Source organism: Buteo buteo, chromosome 19, assembly GCF_964188355.1.
Source record: "Buteo buteo chromosome 19, bButBut1.hap1.1, whole genome shotgun sequence".
Lineage (NCBI taxonomy): Eukaryota > Metazoa > Chordata > Aves > Accipitriformes > Accipitridae > Buteo > Buteo buteo.
Window position 1 is genome coordinate 16,449,206 of NC_134189.1, and position 22,050 is coordinate 16,471,255.

The 22,050-nt window shown below is 34.4% G+C and overlaps 1 protein-coding gene across 1 annotated transcript in view; it reads right to left on the reverse strand.

Annotated features, from left to right (window-relative positions):
* PLCZ1 (phospholipase C zeta 1) overlaps positions 1-22,050 on the reverse strand; it is a 57,662-nt gene that overhangs the window by 31,201 nt on the left and 4,411 nt on the right. Inside the window, exons 3-6 of the mRNA XM_075050825.1 lie at positions 21,571-21,805; positions 11,444-11,645; positions 9,944-10,088; positions 6,940-7,092 (exon numbers count right to left, since the gene is read on the reverse strand). Coding sequence (XP_074906926.1) covers positions 6,940-7,092; positions 9,944-10,088; positions 11,444-11,645; positions 21,571-21,805 — 735 coding nt within the window. The remainder of the gene's footprint in view (positions 1-6,939; positions 7,093-9,943; positions 10,089-11,443; positions 11,646-21,570; positions 21,806-22,050) is intronic.

Sequence of the window (22,050 nt, forward strand, 5' to 3'; positions counted from 1 at the left end):
CTGTTGCTTGTTCAATACATATCTGGGGAAATTATGTTCCCTCAAAAGACTGTAGAGTACAATGACCAGAAAGAGTGTACAAATCAGATGAGAATTCTGTAAGTTCTCACTAGAACTTAGAGAATCCAGAAATTTTATGGTAAACAATAGTGTTTTTCTTATTTTTGAGGTCATCATCAAGGCATGCTACATTTAAACATCTTTCTTCACATTTTTGTAAAGAGTAGATGCCATAGACAGATTGAAAATGCAAAACAGTGGACTGGAAATGTTTTTGACTTGCTAAGAAGCAAAGATATTTCTGATGCAAAGACTTGGTCAAGACATTTGCATATGTGACTTTTAGGTCAGAAAAAGAGGAATGAATCTCATCACTGAAGCAACAAAATCAGATATGTTAAAGCAGTCCTGATCTTGAAATTCTGAGTGAAAATCTTCCAAGTCCTACTTTTTCAATAACAAGAAAATAAGACTATAAAACCCTATGAAGATATGGGAGAGAAAAATTTGGAGATGGTTAGACTGAAAATTGAATCATATAGCCACAGGTTAATCAGACTATTACCCTTTTGTCAGACATTACAGATAGTCAGTAAGAACCTATTTGTCAGAGATTATAGACAGCCAGGTACAACGAACTTTTGAAAGTTTCTCAGTGAGACAGGTTTTTACAGAGAAAGGAAGAAAGTGCAGTAGCAATATGAATCTCTTAGACATACACTCAAATGTTATATCTAGATGTCGAAGACTGTGGTACTTGGTTCACCCAGACTGGTCAGTTCTGGGAAAACAGTGACTGCATATGGAAAGCTCCTTTTTATATTGAGTAGATACAGATGAAGAAAAAGGTGAAGGAAGAGTCCTGGTTATGGGGTTAGTTGGTTTTCCCCCTAATAGTAGGATTTAAAAAGCCCAGAGAGCATAAAGTTGTACTGGAGACCTTCTATGAATCTTTCTCAAGGAGCTTATTAAATAGGTATTTTTATTTAGATAGCATGGCTTTAATAACTATGGGGAAACCTTGGAGATCGTGGCCAGAACTGCTTCTGAACCACCACAACATAGTAATTGATCTTGCAGCTGTGTGGTAAACATTAAAGATGACTTGTAAAATAACAGTAGCTGCCACTTCACTTTCAGTTAACAATACATCAATATGTCTTTTTAATTTTGTGATAGGAAACCTGCAAATAATTGTAGCATTCGCTACATATCAAGGTGCCACGCTTAGATCACTGGTCGGCCCGGACCAGGGAAAGAGACAGATAACACACGCAGTGTGAGCGCCAACTTCCGCCTTCTATTGCACAGTTAATTCCTTTTATACTAACAAGGGGAGGTGGGGTTACAGGTACATCACAAGGCTGCGACTAACCCTCTAACTTTCCGTGACATCGCGAGATCTTCCCAACGCCGACCCCTACAATAATGAAAAATTCCTTAGTTCATGTATAAATCATGCCAGCAGTATAAGGCAGTTTGATGGACTATAATGCAAAATAATTGGGGAATAAACCTTCATCAAAAGCTTCAATGTGTTTACATTCATTTTCGTGTGTTATATTTCAGGCTGACTTGTTTCTTTCAGTAGTTGTCAAACCCGTTCAAGAGGAAGGATTCAGCAGGGTAAGTAAAAATTGATCTCACTTCTAGGATTCTAATATTTTCTGAGTTCATATACAAATTGCTGCACAAGACACCAAATTCTGTCACTTTATACCAGCATAATCCAGGAGTGATGGTGCAATCAGCAAGCATCTCTGGTGCCAGTCAGTGATGTCAAATATAATTTAATGGGGGAACTGACCCAAAGTACCTGATATTCCAGCGAATATTAAAGGAAGTTCATGAAGTCTGTTTAGAAGCACCATAGTGGCCAAGACTGCAGGGAGAAGATTGTAAAGGGCTGTTGCTTTGGGTGGCAAAATATCTGCATGGGAAGGAGGTAAGAGGATAGATATGGTGGAAAAGATTGATGAAGCTCAAGGGTGGCCTCGGTTTAGCTCATTGGATAAAGAGTATGTGTAAATAGCACAAAACCCTTCTCTTTCCTCTACTCCACAAGTAGAGGATGAATTGTCTGTTGAGATGCTAAAGAATACAGTAATATCCCCGGGAATTAACAGCACTAGTATAGCCAGCTGCAGGGTGAATATATGACTGAGACCAAAGAATTAAAAACCTTCTTTTCCTGAAGTTTTCTGGGGTTTGTGTTTCAGGGCAAGTGGGTGTTGACAAAATAACAGAGAGCAAAAGCTTTCCGTGACCATCCAATTTTCTTTTCTTGACCTCCTCGTCATATTCACTTAGATTTACAACGGTAGGAGACACCATGCATGAGCTTTGGTCTAACGAAGCACCTAAGAATGGGTTTGCTCTGCATTTTAATCCTTCTTCTAGACACACACAATCATCTCACTGAGAAAGGTGTTGCTTAAAACCTACTTAGAACAGAAAGTAGGAGATTGATCAGACAACAGAAAAAAATTTCCACGGAAATCTCCAAATCTCCAAGATCTAAATAAGGACCTGTAACTGGCAAATGTTTCTATGAAGTGTTTGGAGAAATTATGTGATATTCCACTTCACGTACAGACAAGGGCACCATTTGATTTGGATCTTGAAGAACATTGACAAATAGGTATTAAAAGGAAGCCTTGCACATAACCCTTCATAGGAGGAGCAAAACTAGGAACAACAGTAGCTGTCAGATAAGGAGGATGTCCCACCCAAGAAACATAATGTTTCAGTCTCATGTGACAGGGAGAAGCTGGATGTTGAAGGTCCTTGCTGAAGAAATCTGAAAGAAAGGGGAAGGAGGGCTGAACTGGTTAGTCCAGAGCCAAATCTTTGAGGTATCCTACAAGCAGGTTGTTAAAAAAAGCCTAGAAAAGAAGGCAATAGCACAGGTCATGAACACAAGAGGTGACAACTAAGTGATCAATAACTTGGTGTGATGCAGACAATCAGAGGACTTGAGGGACAGAAGTATGCCAATTGCATTTATAGGCATGTGAGACATGGCAGTAAAGAAGCTTGTGCTGTGTCCCTAGGGATGTTTTTAGATTGGAATATTGTCTAACAGAGCATATTATAGAAACTGTCTCTGTGGTTATTGTTAATTTCAATAAAGAGTGAAAGACTGTCTACCCTTTCAATCCCTCCCATCTTCCTTGCTGAGATCCAACCAGAAGGGAAGAGGGTCGATCTCAACTCAAGGTAGATGAAGATGACAAAAGAAGGTAAACAAGATTGTAGGGAAAATGGAGGTAAAACACTCTAACTCTAATCCAAATACCTTAATTTTTAAACCCAGAGTAATTCAATTCATATATATACACACACATAGTAAAGTGACTTGGAGTATGTTAACACTGAGCTACTTTAGTGTGACATTCACATTCATTTACAATCAAGATGAGTAAATATTGTAGTATATAAGCAATTTACCACCTATTTTTATTTTTCTTTAATATAAGACAGTGTAACAGTCTAAAAAATGAAGCAACACTGAAGAAATCATAATTTTAAATTAATATTTAGAACAAATTTTAAAAGCATACCCAATAAAGCATGCTAAGGAAAAAGCTAATAATCTAGGTGAAAGGAATGTATGTTGGCCACAGAACATGCTGAACAGCACTCTACAAACTAAAATTAAGACCTGTTAGTATACTAAATTAGAGCATTTAATGATTTCTTTTAAAAAATGTTGCCTTTTGCTATATTTTCTACTGTTTTTTTTCAATATGCAATGAAAGATACAGGTTCACATATAAATACGTATAAGTTACATAGGAAAGTTTCAAAAGAGAAAACTGATTTCAAAGCTTTCCCTTTTTGTCGTCTATGAATATAATATAGATAGATACAGTTATTGGATAAGAATTTTGCTAGTAAAAGTACCCATGTAGGCAGGTACACTAGCTCTCCTGAGTGCATTATTCACAGAAATTTTTTTCAAAATGCATTATCAGGCTACCGGTCATATCAGCCTGTAAGCAAGTGTATTTACTACACTTGAGCCACACCAACAAACATCATTCTGTTGAACCAATCACAATGAACTTTAATCATCCTGACACTATATTTTATTAGACTTCCATTAGAAATCAGAAGACTGTCATGTTTAAAGAACAATGCCTTTACCCTGTTACTGGTATTAACACTTCTGATGATACAATTTTGTTCCTGGGATGGCTTTAGCAATTGGGTTCTTATAAAGTCATACAAGATGCAATAGCTTCTTCCCTATTCTTGCTAATGGTCTATCTTAAAAAAGGTGGAACAGTAAATGATATAGGTGACAACTATATTTTTTTCAACTGAGAATCCTCACAAACAGCATTTTAAATTAATCATTTATGGTTCTGTAACATCTCTTTTTCACTGCTTAAGTAAAGCTGGCTTAAGGCTAAGTTCAGCATCTAGCTCACTCAAATGATAATGAATTTACCCAGGCCTTGAATATGCACAAGGTCCCAAACTTTAAGGATGTGATGCCACTAAACTCCTTTTGAACATGGACGAAAAGTGGTTCTTAAAAAAGATGCTAGCCAAACATCAAATTTACTACTCTATTTGCAAATTCAGTCATAACTACATATTTCCATTGCAAAATAAAATCCTAATTATTTTTCTTATGTGCTTGATCAGAGCAGCTAAGAGAAATGGAGATGATCCTAATCCTTGTTCATTTTCAATATAACTATTTATTAAATTCAGACTTTTGTAAATCAGCTGAGGACAGTGGTATTATTTAAGCAACTCTTATATCTTACATAGATGTGGACTACATCTCACGTAAACTTTAAAAGATCTCACCTGAACAGCATACATTTAAGTGAGGAATAAGTATGGAACCCAGCAATGCATTTTCAGGCAAAAATTTTATAGACCTGATGTATGAAAACTCTAAGCTATGGAAATATGAAGTATGAATTCCTTATATCGCAGTAAACATATGGTAAGGGTCATATCTCATAGAAAGTAATATTTTTAAGTATGTGATTCAGTGACTCCGTGATTCAGATGCAGTACACTGATTTTGTGTTTGCTACAGAGGACATGTGAACCCTGGACATCTATTAGACTGAATGCAGCTATGCTTTGAGAAGCTTTCAAACAAATCGTTATGTTTAATACAGTTCATATTTTTTTGCTAATTTACAGAACAGTTTTCAAGGTTGCAAAGTGATATCAGACAGCGTGAGATAAAAAATATAAAGCTACAATCTAAAAAAAATATGTTGGCTTACTGAGAAACTTATTAAGATGTATTAAATATATTTACAACAACATTGCTATAAAAATATAACAGCATGGTAATACTTTAGCACTTTTTTTGGACATACAACTTCAAAAATGTTTTTTCCATAACAAATATTTTACAAAAATACATCTCTCAGTATGTTGCCTTTTCTTATGACAGTGTTTGCTCCCCACATTTTCATTTGCATTATTTCTTTTTCAGTTACTGTAAAAAAAAAAAAAGGTATAAAATATATCTGATATATCACTGATAACAGTGACAAGCCTAAATAACTATTTTGTATATATGCATGCATTTGTGTTACAAGTAATTAAAAAAAAATCTTTTGTCCTTGAAAGAAAATTATGTGCAAAGACTGGAACAATAGGAATTTATCTGTTTTAGTTTGCAATAAAATTTTCAACACCCATCTAATTGCCTTTTCTGACTTCATATCCCAGGGGGTCTCAAGTCACCAGCTGAGAAACACTGCCTTAGGGAAAAACACACTGAGAAAGAGAGAATGTTTTTGCAGTAACAGAACTGGATGAAATAGTTCCATCAACATTGTTATTGACAAAAAAATGTAGATTCAGGTTTCCATATCAATAACATGTTTAAATTTCAGGAAATTCTATCTAAGGAACAAAAACTAAATTAGCAGAAAACAGATACACTAACATGCTTAAAGTGAAGATTTTTTAATTTTGGTTCAAAGCATAATGTTGTTTAAAAATTTATACCTTGTTTCCTCTTTTAAAACTAAAACACTGGAAGCCTCATTTCAGAGAAAAGGAAGAGAAGGGAGAGGGAGAGGGGAAGGGAGGGGAGGGGAGGGGAGAATTGTTCAGTTTAACCTCAAAATGTTGACTTTACAGGTCAACAGAAACATTGAAGCTGTTCATTATAACACAATGTTTCAATAACTTGAAATTTCCAAAATTAAATTAATCAGGTGTTTGCATAGCTCTCAGATTCAGAGTTCAGCTTCAGTAGTACTTACTTCTACAATCTTTTGCAACTTATTCACTACATATAAATCTGCCATCTTTAAAGGCAGATGCTCTTTTCTGTGTTTAGACGACTGCATCTCCAACATAGGACTACTGTAGATCAACCACACTATGATAACTTAATTCATATTGAGTAATAGTTTAATTTAAAAAATCATGGTAATTTCAGTGTCGTTACTCAGTTTTTGATATACAGGTTTATTCAGTGTTAGTAAGTATGGTTCAAAATAACAAGACACATTGCTACAGCTGCCATGTTTCCATACAAAATAAACTGCAACCCACAAACTGTACTTAACTGTATTTCTACATAAAATAAAATAAAACTTTTAATGCATACAGAGCACCAGAATTTGGATTGATGTGAACTGCAAGATCTAAGGCTTTGCAAAAATGTTGGTATGTTAGCTTCAGCATTGTACTGAAAACAACTTTCCTTTAAACAAAAACTTCCATATCAATCCACATGATTAATTTTTGCTTTTTCTGTTTTCTTTATCTTTTCATGTGGGTTTTTTGTGTTGTTTAATTATTTTTTGTTACCACCTGAAGTCTATTTCAGACACCAGATGAGCAGTTTCATAAATTCAGTTTCAGAAGATTAAAAAACAAAACAAAACAAAACCACCATTTTTTCCCCTCTATCTTTCACAGAGAAAAAAGCAATGTTATTACCTCAGGAGAAGGTAGTTGAGTCACCGCTGTATCACCAATTGTTGAAGTAAGAAGTTTGTCACCTAGTATACTTTCTAAATAGTCTGCCATTACTTCCTGTTGCTTAGGGCTGCAGTGGTTCTCCAAAGACACTACAACTGGATAGTCAGATGCCTGGAAATATAATTTAAAGGCTTTTATTATTAATAAATAAAAAGAGGACTACTAGATTTCCTAAAATATCTTACAAAAGTCCCCTTGGTAATCTGTATTTTCCTTTATTTTCAAAACTATCAGAATATAAGTCACTTGTTTCAGGTTAATAACACAATAAAAAAGCTCACAATATTTACATAAAAGAAAAAGCACAATTGAAGAGAAAAAAAAGTATCCTCAGGATGTTAAGGGGAGTTAAAACAGGGCTAGAAATATACAGAGATGCAAAAAAAACAACTAGAGAAATCAAATGAAGATCAGTTAAGAAGGACACACTACTTCATTAGAGAAACCAGGTAATATCTGTGCTGATCTTTGGAAAGCACATATTGAAATGTATTTGTCCAATAATCCATAGAAAATAATTTTTCAGAGGCATTTAACATACTGATTAATGTTGGATGTAAAGGAAGTAGGGAGAAATAAGTGTTAAATCAGCCAAAAATCAGGATGATTCAATTGCACAGGGAAGAGTACAACCTGGAAGCAAAAAGCAGAAATTCTCACAGAGTTAATGGCTCAGCTAACACACACAGCTTCTAAAGAATGATGCATTGGCTATTGTGTGTCTGAAACAGTGGTTCTCAACAAATGAACTTACAAAGAAAAAATAGGAATTGTAATGTCATCTGCCAAAAAAGGAGGATGGGGTAAAAACTCCTAGACACACTAAAGCATAAAAAATTATTTAGGTTAATTTCAAAGGACACTTAAAGCATTCCAAATTCTAAAAACATCAGTGTTGAACATTTTGGTGTTTTTCCAAAGTAAAGAAATCTTCATCTCTTCAGACCTAATATCTGCTCTTTCTTTTGCACCTAAAGGTTATATCACAGCTGTCGACTAAGTCATCCCAACAGGGAATTATTAGGTACATGAATTTTTTTGAAATAATGACTAAGTTTTGTGAAAAATAATTTCAATAAGGGGAAATAAGGGAAAAGAAAAGTAGGAAAAAAATATTGCAATGTTCCTGTACCTATAGGAAGAACTTGGACACTTTGACGTAATCATGTACCTTTAAATTTACATTTGACATGTTTTAGTAATAGCTTCTTTAGTGGCTAGCATCTATTTTAAAGGACAATGAAAAAAAACCAGTGATAAACAAGGCAAAATTTGCTTTCAGCTAAACATAAATTGTAGCCACCAGTTTAATGTATGACACAGATTTTAAATATTTCTATTTTGTGGGGGAGAGTGTTTTGTGTACAGAATTTCCTCCATTATTTACACAGTTTTGTTATGAGAAGAGGTTTTTGGTTTGTTTTTAAAAGGTAAGATCCGGTTCTAAAATTGAAATTGACAGAGTAAACCAGGATTTTTGCTTTAATTTATGACAGATTTTAATTGACTACATTTCAAGTTAACAGTATCCTTAAAATTTGCTCAGAAATCATTGCCTTCACATGAACAAGCTATGCATATTTTTTTATAATATCAAAAACTTTTGGGAGGGACTCTTTACACCTTACTCATCACAGTACTCAAGCAAGATAGGTGAAACATGGGGAACTGAGTAAAAATAGAGAATAGCTTAAATGAGACATGTCCATTTAGACTGTGTAAATAAATCTCCTAAGTTGCTAGTAATACTGGTAGCTACTAAAAACAGCTACTCCAAATAAAATCTTTGCTTGGGCAGGACCTAAATAGTCAATTTCTATGGGAAGTACCATTTTATGTTTACCCTGCTTTTACACTTTTCCCTGGAGCACTTGCTATTGAGCACTAGTAGAAGCACAGCTTAGCATGGATAGACAGCTCATATGAACCATTACATATTGTTGTGATTTGATCATCTTACTGTAACTTGCACTTATTTAATAAAGTTTGTATTATAGTTATGTACATTATGCTGTGTATTAGCAAAACCAGGAGAGTTATATCTAATGGTTTGTGGAGAACAGTGAAATAAAACCATATTATTGTTTTCACTATCTTTTAAAATCAAAGACTAATTAAATTTATATAGAAATCAGAACAGAAAAAATATAGCTTTGCTTAACTCTGAGAAGACTATAAATATATATGTATAAAAATCCATATAAATGTATGATCATACGTGTATATATTCACACAGATAATGCTGGCCTGAATACAAAAGTTATCTTAATAGTTGTTCAGGACTTCATTTGAGCAGGAGTTTTGCCAGAAACCTGTACAAAAGACTGAGTGCCAAAAGCTCTCCAGCTTTCACTGCTTTGCCAGGGATAGGCAGAAGGGACATTGCCCTAGAGTCATCCTACAAAAAGACTGCAGTAGGTGGTAACCTTTATCAGGCCTTGAATTCAAAACAAAAAGAGGGGAAATAGAAAACAAAGTCTCAAACTCACCTTTAATCTAACATTTTTCTCTGTATCATAAATTCAAGCATAAGTTATAAGACAGACTGATAGCAACAGAAGAATAAGTGAAGTAAAAAATTTAAAAGATATAAAAGAGTAAAACATCAGCCTGATTCTGAAGTGGTTGTTCACTTTACATTCAGTCCTTGCTTAAATGACCTCAGGTGAGAATTCCACCTAACAAGCTAAGATCTTCTGAACTCCTTGCACCAAGTTTGGTTTATAATCATTATCAATAAAATATGTTTACCATTCCATAAATAAAATAAAAAAGATATTAAGAACAGATACTACAATTTTCCTGTAATTTATTTCAACAATGCCCCCTGCCATAAGCACTGTCTCTGTTTCATTTTTTTTTACCCTGGAGAATCTCTGACAACAACCATGTCCCTGGGCTTTATTAAAGTCACCATCACATTTTAACCAACATATATATGTATATATATGCACATACATACCACAAATGCATACTTGTCTATCACTTGAATTACAGAATGAAATGGAATTTTGCTTGTTAAAGTGTGGCCATGATACACAACAGGTTCATTGTTTGAGCCATCCCAGCAGTCAATTTCCAGGCAACGACATCCTTTCAAGAGAGCACTTCAAAAGAACAAAAGAAACAATTTTACAGTCAAAAGAAAGATTCTACACTTTCTTATACAAGTCGCTGTATTTCTGATTACAAGCACATTGAATAATTACAAAAAACCCATACTTTTTCCTCATAAAAGAAAAGAAATCCTATAGAAGTATGAGACAGCTATATTTTCTGCTGTTTATCTTAGGTATGATAGGTAATAAACCTTATTAGAGCATTAAGCAGTAAGATGGATTATCTGAATAACCTTCATTAAGAGACTAAAAACAAGGGTCAAAGATTTAAATAAAAGAATTTTGGAATTATGGCAAATTGTTGCTTGAAATAGAAGAAGAAATGTTTGAAAGGGCCTTTTGCATTACTATCCCAGGATTTGACTGCAAGTTTGAGAATGATTCTACTTAAAAGTAACAGCATCACAGTTAGAGAATCAGGTTGTGCTTGGTCTTTATATAATTTAGTTGGTCTCCCCCAACCTTGTTTCTAAGAGGGAGTGCTAAAGTTTCTTGGATGCCTTAAAGTAACTCTGGTTTAATTTTTAATATGTTAATGGTACCCCTTAAAGGTCTTAGGTTTCTAATATTTGGCTTGTTACTAATGTAAACATTTCTTGTAGAATTATTTTACCCAATTACCAATCTGTCTTCTACTTCACTAAAGTAATACAAAGTAATAGGCATTCTAGACACCTGTCTTCCAAATTTTTAATACTTTCTGTTCCCCTCTGTATTGCCTTTACTACATAATCCATTTTCTCCTTCCCTGACCATTTCTTCTGAATAAGTCTTGGCAATAAGGCACCCTGGTTTCCCTCTCCTCTTGGACTCATAAGCTGCACATTCAAAGACAAAGTTTCTTCTCCCTCCTGGCTACTATAGTGCCCACATTTTTTTGTTGTTTTTTCTACACTAACCGCATTGCAACATACACTGATCACAGATATTCTTGACATACTCCACTGTACTGTGCCATTATTCCCTGCATATTGTTCAGATTAGAGTTTGCCCAGGAATTTTTATTTATTTCAGAGAGTTATTTATTTTTGCATAGCATGTTGAGATTAAATACTGATTTAATCATATACTGTGCAGCATACTACAGATTTAATTTGCTGCAAGGTAGATTTCTCGAGATGTAAGTGAAAAAATAGATTGTTTCCAGACTATGAACACATGGTTTGGCAAATATATTGAGAAGTGTACACACAAAATAAAATACCACTCTCACATTTTCTACTTATATCTGTGATGGTTTTGTTCCTTATTGCCAAGTAGGATTATATATGACAGTTCATTAAAAAAAAAACAAAAACAAAACCAAAGAATATTTAAAATATTAAAAAACAGTATCTAAATACCTGGTATATCCCCATAAATGACTGGGACCTATTAGTTGGTCAGATATCAAGTAGGTGTTGTGAGAAGATGAAATAAAATAGTCACATAATGGATGGTTCATATCTTGGTAGACAGTCCTGTGATTGTTTTTAAATATCGAACAGTCTTCTGAGTTCATGTACCTTATAAATCCTTCAAATGACATTTGCCTTCTTTTCCTCACTGAACAAAAAAGAAAGCAAAAAAAATTCTGGTGTGAAGCTAAACTGATGGTTATATCTGTGTATTTTCCATATTTTTTAATAGCCAGTTCTGAACATTGCTAAAGGTTATACAGCATAACACTTTCCTGCAATTTTAAAATTCATAACAAACAATATAAACACAAACATCAGATGTGTGCAATTCTGGAGCTGAATTGCTGTGATCCAAAATTATGAGAGGAAATAAACATGTTCTAACAATTTTATTCTTCTATGGACACCAGTAAAAAGAGTTTGCAGTAATCCTAATATAAAGGAAAATATTTGTTGTTCAGTTTTGGAAGGTAAATGCACAAAGAGAATCTTCTTTTTTTTTCTGTAGAAAGAACAGAAATTGTTCTCCAAAATGTCAGCGACTGTCAAAATAATCTTGCAGAAGCTAAATACTAATGAAATAATGGTTAAATTAGAAGTATTTGAAATAAAAAAAGCATCTTAACAAAATAAATATCTGCCCACAAAGGTGAATTGCAAATCAAGCTTATTATATTACTGCATCTGCAACAAAATGTGCTAATTGCCTCCATACCAGTGCTAGTCATCCCATTTGTTTTGGTTTTAACTGATTTAATGACAAACAGATCCATTATACTGCCAACTGCTGCTCCAATGTCATGTTTCAAATGTAGTAATTTTGCAAGTGATATAATCTCAGAAGTCAGCTTTGCTTCAAAACATAACCTAGTTTGAATTAGTCAGGGATTTTGCCCAGTTCTGGCTCTAAAATAACCTTATTATTGTCACCATAGTAGGCTAGTGGTAATTAAACAGTAAGTAATCCAAGATTACTTTCTGTTAACAATAACTTAAAGAGGTTAATGTATACAAACTTTTGAAAAAAAAACAAACAAAACCAAAACCCAAAACACTTACTGACCTGTTAATTATCAATACGGCTATAAGAATCACAATTTACAGGTTAGAATTGCAATTATCAGTCTTCAGTATTTGTACAGACTGAAAGTTTTCTATCTATCTGAATGAGAATTTATGAAAATCGTTCTGATGGTGGTAACACAAAGAAAATAATTATTTCTAAATGACACAGGTTTTTGAACTAGAAAAACTTACAATGTTTTAAAATGTTAAACAGATATAGAAAATAAGGATGAAGACCCTCCAGACATCATACATACATACACTGTTGTCCTTAACCCTACAGACGTTATTCCTACCAGAAGTCTGTCGAAGCTATTCTTAAAGACATCCTAGTAATCCCATTTCAGCACCTAAGTAACCTTATTGTTAGAAAGTTTTCCACAATGTTTACCCTGAAACTCCCTTGCTGTCTGAAATATTTGTTCTGGTTTGTACTATTCCTCTCCTTTTTTTCACACTCTTAGGCACATATGAAGACTGCTATTACACTTCCCCTCATTCCACTGTTTTCCAGAAAAAACAAATCCAATTCAGTGCATCTTTCTGTTTAGGTTAGGTTTTCTTAGACTTCTGATAATTTTCATTGTTCTTCTACAATTCTTTCCACCTGGTGAACTTTCTTCCTGATGTTTGATGCCCTAAATGGAACATAATGCTTCTCCTTATTGAACTCCATCCTTCTTTTCTATATCATCAATTTGCCAAGATCACTTTGACTTCTAATCTTGTCCCCTATTATACTTGAAGGTCTGGTGTTAATTTAATAGAACTAATTTCTATTCCATCATCCAACTTATCAATGACATAAGTGAAGTCTGGATCTCAACAAAATGCTCAATGAAACTGTAGATTGATGTAGCCTTTCATTTGACTATAAGTCATTGATGACTAACTTCTCAGAGTAATTTTCTAATGAGTTGCTTATGTACCATGTATTTATTTTCCCTGCTTCCTCAACCTGCTTTTTAGAATGCAAGACAGTGTTAAAAAGTAAGATTTTTCTTCTATCCACCAGAGCTGTTATTCTTTCATAGAACAAAAATGGGTACTATTTCTCCATGGAATGTCCTGACAAACTGTTACTCATCCTTACCATCTTAGAGGTGATTACATAGTCAATATTTGTTCCATTTTTTTCTGGTAACTGACTGGCGTCTAGTCCGTTGGATGTTTTCTTTCTAAAATAGATATTACATTTGTTCTTTTCCAGTCTTTCAATTCATCATCCTTTCTGCACGTGTTTTCAAAGGTAACCTGTATTAGCCAAGTTTGTTACAGTCAATTTTCTAAGAACTCGGGATTTGTCAACTTGTCTTCACTGATCTGATTAAGTCATTTAATCATGTCCTACCCCATTTCTTTTTTTTTCATATTTTTGACTGAGATCTTACTCTGGTCTCATTAATAATATTAGCCACCTGATTGTACTTAGGTAGTACATCAAGAATTCCCTTCATCTTTCTTTTAACTAACGTATTTACAGAATGACTTATTGCTACCCTGATGACTCTTGATAGTTGTATCATATTTAGTATCTTGACTTTTTTGATTTATCTACATGCACATGTTATATTGTTTTATACTTGTAGCAATAAGATTAATTTTCTACTTTCTGGGTCTTTAAAAAAGTTTTGAATTTTTTAAAATGTAACTCTAAACAGAATACATTCATCCTGTATGCTTTATCTATAATGAATTACATGAATTGTAGACTTAATTCCTTTGAAGAGAAAGATTTTAATCAATAGTATCTGGTTTTCAATTTTTATTGATTTATTTTTCATGCTCTATATATTTCTTTGTGTAAGTGCAAGTTGGGCCAGCAACTCCTTTTTTTTTTTTTTTTAATTTACTAGAAATACTTACATGGCTTTTTTTTTTTTACATTTCTCTTTTAAATTAGTGAAAAATACTGACTTTCCAAAGTTTTGCTTATTTTCTGAATTATTTCTGATGCTTTCCTGGCTGTTCTTGTCATTGACAAATGATAACTACAGCATTCTCAGGAAGAGAACTTATGTTTAGTTAAAAACGATCATGACCATAATCCCCTAAAAGTGAAAACATTATAAAGTAAATTTGTGTTACTTTGTTAGCCTTTTGGATGGTCTGGAATACAGTTTATTAATAATATTTTTTTTTCCAAACATAATTTAAAAATAAAAAATGTTTTTCCCCTTTCCTCCAGTTAAGGTAAATTCCAGCTCTGCCATATATACAAATACTGCTGTATCAGAAAGAAATTATGGATATAACCTGAGTATTTAAAAGACTTGGATTGCATTATATGCCTACGTTTTTGAGAGTATAGTACATTCTGCTTTCTTACTTATCTTGGAACTTCTTTGAAAGTATTTTTCTGTCTTTATGGAAAGAAAAAATGAAAGTTTTCATAAGATGTTTGCTGCCCTGAAGGGACTGAGACCTGTGGAGGATCCACACTAAAGCAGACGAAACAAATGAGAAGAAAGCAGTAGCAAAAGAAAAGTGTGACAAAGGTGGAGCAGCAGAAAGAAATCACTATGCGTTGACCACAGCCTCCTGCAATGCCTGTTTCCTCACTGAATGGACTGAATACAACCTGCAGCAATGACAAGGTGGGAGGAGAGGTGTCTGGACTGAAGTGGAGACTAGGAAGTGGGGAGGAGAGGAGCCTGAACAGAAGTTGAGTCTGGGAAACAGGGAAAAAGTTGTTTTCTCTGTTTTTAAATGTGTGTGTTCTTTGTTTCCTAATAGCCTAATTAGTAACTAAATGTTTATGTTACTTGGCCACCAGAAATATTGAAATGGGTACAAATATGTCTGCTGGGAATTTTAGGGGTGAACTCATGAGAAATACTTGCAGTCAGAACAGGGGTGTTACTCTGCTATATTGGCAGAAGGAAGCTTTCAATAATTGTCAGAAGTATCAAATAATAATAACCTCAAGGCAGAAACATTATCAGATAGAATTTCATACTATTTGGTTACTTAATGTCAGACTGAAACATTTATAATCTAAGTGAACAGTAAAGACAGAAATATTTCCTTGGCTAAAGTAAGAATACAGTTATTCCTTTTCTTCTCTGAGTTTATATTCTAGGGAATCTATTTACCACCAGACCCACATTTGTAACTAATACTGGTGCATACTGGAATAAAGTATCTGTCTGAGCTGCAGTTTAGTTTTCTAAGGGCTTGTATCTCATAATCAATTGTCCTCTTCTTATGAAAGCTTTTCCCAAAACTGGATGTTTACCTGCTGTTTCACACATCTGAATTTTTGTGTCTCATAAATCCAGCTTCAGCCATTGCCTTAGCCGAGATTTTTAAGTCATCTTCCTTATTTCCTGCAATTTTTTATGAAATCTGTAGAAATTTGATGGAGGTCTCTACTCTGTTAAATTTGGTTTATATTGGCCAATGGGATCAAAAGTTCTTTCCTGCAAATGCATGCTCTCCCTCTTGCTCTGTCTGTCACACACACACGCACATACAAAAAGCAAGTTTAAAAGAATGTATATCCTAATAATAAACTGAAGATGTTTTCTTTGATTCACAAATACATTCTGGATTACTCAAATTCTTTATCTGACAGATGCACCAAGCTTATATTGTTATTTACAAAATAAGCAATTTTTTCAAGACAGGGTTGTATTTTTGACCTGTTTTTGTACTGCTTAGCAGGAAAATACAGAGACAGGCGCAGAGTCTTTGAATGGCACTACACTGTAAATAATCCTCACTATGCCTCTAATCCTATCCATGCAAATACTGAAAAATGAGCAATATTTTTTTTAAGAAAGAGATATATACCAAGCTTAAAAAAAATAAAGTGCATTTGGTTGGCATGTTTTCTTTAATCTCATTTAATGACTCAAGACTTCCATTCAAAATTAATAATAAAATTGAGAGATAATTGAATGTTTGTGTTGAACAAAACTGACTTTTGGATGTTAGTAAGACAGAACTGCCAAGTGTGAATCACATATTCACAATTTTTATGGTCAATTCCATAAAATGGTTCCTTCAGCCAAAATGCAAGCTTTAGCTCACACACGAAAAATCTGTTAATGCAGCATTTTGCCATTAGACATCTAAATTGTACAATAAAAATGAAAGAGTAATGTATTCCATACTGTTCCTGAACTAGCTACAGTACCCTCGGAGGGTTATCTGGCTCAATAGCATTGAATAGTCTTCTCTCTCTACACACAAATGCTAGGGATGCACTAAATGTTATAGACAGACTTATCAATGTTGTATATAAAATCTAGTCACGGTTTTCATCTTAATCTTGACATACTAGTGCTATCAAGTTTATCAGATAATGGTTGTTACTATTAGCAAACCAGTCAATCAAGTGTCAAAATCTGCCCTTTTCTCTTTCCGCAATACACAGGACAAGGACAGCAGATGAGTCCAACAGATCATCCTGATGAAAAAATATTCGATACCAAATTCAGAATGACAGTTACACAAAATGGTCTATCACAACACCATATGAATCAGCTATCATGTCAATCATATCTGGAACTTTCCAATAAATATGTTTCAGTGGGAGTATTAGTTCACTCAAAGGAGCATGAACAATACAGCTATTATTTCATTCAGTAAGATTATTTCCAATTACAAGACAAACAGTTTTATCACAGATGAAGAAACAAACAAGAATTTGGCTCAGCATCTGAAATTTAAACCAGACATTAAATTAAAACTATAGAAACTTTAGTTGATATTTACAAATGTGTTTTCTAACTGACGAAATATTCTTTGCTGTTTAACCGCTTTATAGCTATTAACTTTCCCATCAAAATAGATAACCCCAAACCAAAAGAAACCTTTTAAACTGGTAACGTATTATATAATTATATAATTTGTAAACATATTAGTTCTCCGAAAGAGTAGAATATATTCAATAAAATATGTTCTAATTTGAAAGGCAACCTTAGAGACTAATGGCATAAGAAATCAAAGGTTTTGTAGCTATTACTGGACAGTGAATGACTCTTAATGAAACAACAAATGTCTTCTGTTTCTTGTTGAAAAAGTCATCCAATTTCTTCTTTCCACAACAGTGGGAATGAACAGCATAGATATTCCAGGGTTATTATCCCAAAAGGATGCTATTCCCCTTCTTTGGTTTATTCTTCTTAACCAGTTATCAATTCCACCCATTATCAAAGACTGGGAACCAAAGGAAAATAACAAAGTTAAACAACCAAGATTCGTGTTCCACTGAACAAAGTAACAGCTTGCAACAACATGCAGTTAGCTCTGATTTCCTAGCTTAGTTGCAAATTTTGCCTCAAGTTATGTTCAGTAAAACTCAGCAGAAATGTTACACCACAACTTGAAGCAGCCTTCAATACCTGAAGAATACACATATTACAGATTTAACAAACCTCCACTCATCTCAGAGTTCTCGTGATTCAGATAGGGTGATCAGGTACCTAGGAAGATCTTACGCAGTGCTGCTTCTGCAAGTAAGTCAAGGGGATGTATAAGTCTTCAGGTTTGCAGGGTAGGGGGTGTGCATTATCACTAAATGACTCAAGTGAGAGAAGACAGTATAATGAGCAGACAAACAAAATGGCAGGTAAGAACCCTAAGAAAAATAAAGTAAAAAATGGTTTCTAATGACCAACAGCGAGTAGAAGAACAGAATATATAGAAGGACAAGGTAAAAGGATAAATAACAGAGAAGAGAGCAGAGAAAGGAGAGCACCATGAAAATAAAGAAATTTAAACACAGAAAGAAAAAAAAAGTGAGGCAGGTCTTTTAAAGTAATAAAAGTATGAGGTTTTTGCATAATGGTTTCAGAATATTATTTTGATGACTTTAAACACTCATCAAAATATAACTGGAGCTTTTTCTTAAAAAAATAAATTACAACCACACGCAAACCCTTCCATGGTAGCTAAAAAAAGAATACATTATGAGCTCTGCAGGTATGCCTGACTCAATAGGAAGAAGAACTCATTGGTTAGAAAAATATTTTGTCTGCAAAGTATTGCTGAAATCTGGTAGAACACAGCTTGAGCTTCAGATTCTAGGCTGAATGACCAGTGCCAGCTGCTTAGATAGCTTCCTTCTACTGCAGCAAGAACAATGTCATGGATTCACTGAGACAGAGTAAAAGTGAAAGAGGATAAAAAGGAAACTGTAAAACAGCTAGTCAAAGTGTAGGCAAGCTACAAGAGATGAATATAGAAACACTGCTCAGGCATGATGAAATGTTGTTCCGAAAGCCAAAGCTCAACCAGAATTTAAATTGGCAAGGGACATCAGTGGCAACATGGAGCACTTTTACTGCTGCATTGGCTATGTTTTTAAAAAGCAGTAAGTGGGCTTGCTGTTGAGTAGGGCAGGTGGTTTAGTGATGGCAAACACAGATAATGCTAAAGTACTCATTGCTGTCTTTTTCTCAGTTTTCATCAACAAGGTGTAGGCTTTGTGCCTACAGACAGGGTTGAAGAAAAGAAACTACCAGCAGATAGAGATTAACATAAAATAGAGGTTATTGGAGAGAACTGAACACATAAGAGTCCATGGTTCCAAATGAGATGCATCTGAGGGTGTTAAGACTGTTGGCTGATATCACTGTAAAGCCATTCTCTGTCATCTTTGAAAGGCCATAGAGATCAGGGGAGGCCCCCATGACTGGAGAAGAACAAATGTTGCACTCATTTTCGAAAAGTGCAAGGACTTTCTGTGCTTGCAGCCCAGAAAGCCAACCATATCCTGGGCTGCATCAAAAGAAGCATAGCCAGCAGGTTGAATGAGGTGATTCTGCCCCTCTATTCCACTCTGGTGAGATCCCACCTGAAGTACTGTGTCCAGCTCTGCAGTCCTCAGTTCAAGACATGGACCTGTTGCAGCAGGTTGAGAGGAGGGCTGCAAAAATGGTCAGAGGGATGGAACACCTCTTCTATGAGGACAGGCTGAGAGAGTTGGGATTATTCAGCCTGGAGAAGAGAAGGCTCTGGGAAGACTTTATTGCAGCCTTTCAATACTTAAAGGGGGCAGACTTTTTAGTAGGGCCTGTAGTGATAGGCCAAGAGGTAATGGTTTTAAACTAAAAGAGGGTAGATTAAGACTAGCTATAAGGAAGAAATTTTTTATGGTGAGGGTGGTGAAACATTGGAACAGGTTGCCCAGAGAGGTGGTAGATGTCCCATCCCTGGAAACATTCAAGGTCAGGCTGGATGGGTTTCTGAGCAACCTGACCTAGTTGAAGATATCCCTGCTTACTGTAGGGCAGTTGGACTAGATGACCTTTAAAGGTCCCTTCCAACCCAAACTATTCTATGATTCAATTCAGGGAACTACAGGTTGGCCAGGCTCACTTTCATCCATGGGAAAATCATGGTGCAAGAACACTTGGAAGTCATTTCTGGGCACATGAAGGAGGCTGTGGATTTCTGTCCTTAGGGGTTTTCAAGTTTTGACTAAAAAAAGTCCTGAGAAACCTATTCTGAATTCAGTGTTAACCTTGCTTTGAGCAGAAGGCTGGAGTGGCTTGCCCTCCTTTCCATCTGAACAGTTCCATGATTCTGTGATAGTAGAAGTCTGTGTTTAGAAACCTCCTCTTAGAAGCTGATCAGAGAACAAAATGGAAACAGCATTTTGGCTTGGGAGAGTATAAATCATTAATTATAACTTTAACTTCAGTAACATGGATAATGACATCAGTAGACACATGATGTGACAGATTAATAACCAGACTCCATGCCCACTGAAGCTGCTAAGGGTCCACCACATTTGCAAGACTGCTTCAATGCATCCCTGATATCGTTACCAATCATATCCAGCTGAGGGCAAACCAGAGTGTAACTAACTGTCTAAGGTTTCAGTCCTTCTCAGTAAAGAAAAAGAGATATAACCTTTTAGTAGATACATCCTTAGAAGTTGTTTTCCTCTGTGAAATCTCTGTTACTAGATTACTTCTGCATCTAAACTTTCTGCCATATGACACTCAAATATAGAGTGGAAAAAGTATGATTCATGGAGAATCATACCTAAAACAAATTGTAGGTTTAAATCGTACAAAATGGAAGAACTATATAAAACTCTAGTACCATGTATTCTTTCCATTTTTAAGATAAACTTTAAGCAAAAAGCACTACTATGTTAACAATGCTGTAACAATCAACATGACCCCCAAGTAGGGTTACAATGATGTTGGTTGTTACATATGCTTTGAGATGCAATTGGTTTAACTAAACTTATTTTCACTTTATTGTGATTGTGAATCACAGTACTGAGCAGTTAAACCAAACTAAATTACAAAACATTAAATTCCAACACTTTCTAGTCTTCATAAATGCTGTCCTCGGTCTTCGGATTTTAATACTGAAAATTACAAAAAAATAAAAAGTCTATCCATTATTACTGATTTAATTATGGTTGATTTCCCCTAAAAGAAATATCCTCCACAGAACAGATCAGTTACTAACAAAACATAATTTCTATTTTTTCATCTTTGTAATCCAATATTTATATTCCTCTAAATAATTAAGCAAAGTTATTTTTGAACACTTAGCTAAACAAAAAAAATTCAGTCTGGCTTCCTAATAATGGTTGCTCACATATTTCAGTGGGCATTAAAAAGATTTAGTGCAGTTTATATTAGCTCATCTACTGTATGAAAACTGTGTTTTGTTTGAAGCAATCTACATGTAGGTTTTGGACTAGTCTTTTACAACAAGGAGTAAGAATGACGGATCTGGTAAGTAATGTAATATGCTATCACTGAGCAATATAGTGTGTAAATTTATTGTGCTTTATTAATGGTTTGTTGTATTATTACATTCACAATGTTTAAAGATCTGAATTTAAAAAAAATCAACATTTTGCACAAGTGTTTACAAAATATATTATACAACATACATAATTGCTTATATTAGTTTTCTTTAAAATGTTCAATTTGCATAGTCAGATGAGTATTCAAAAATATAAACACAGTCACTGACAAAAGCACAATAAATAAGAGCTAGAAATCAAATACTTAAACTGTGCATACCTTCTTCAATGGGTTCATACTTCAAAATAATTTCTAAGGCAGTTGTTTCGCAATCTTCAGTTTCATATTGTTCTTTTCTGAGAAATTCAATGAGCTGGGTGTCAGCTAGAATTTTGCAGTCTGGAGAGTAAGCACGGAAAATTTCACGAAGTTCAGGTTTGTGTACAATAGTTCGATAAATTGCCCTGAAGTCTTCTATGTTAATCGTATGTGCCTTCCGTTTGTCAACTGTTTTCTAAAAAAAAAAAAATAAATAAAAACAGTTAATACAAAGATATGCAATGATACGAAGATACACACAAAACACTCTTATAACTGATCATAAGAGCGAGAACAATAGAGAAAACCTCAGGCAACAGTGACTGCAATGCAGTATCAAATTATATTCTTCTACTTCTATATGGAACTTTTAGAATTGACTTTTTGTGTTAAAAAAAATTTATGCAAATTAAAGTGTACCATATGACATAATTAGCACCT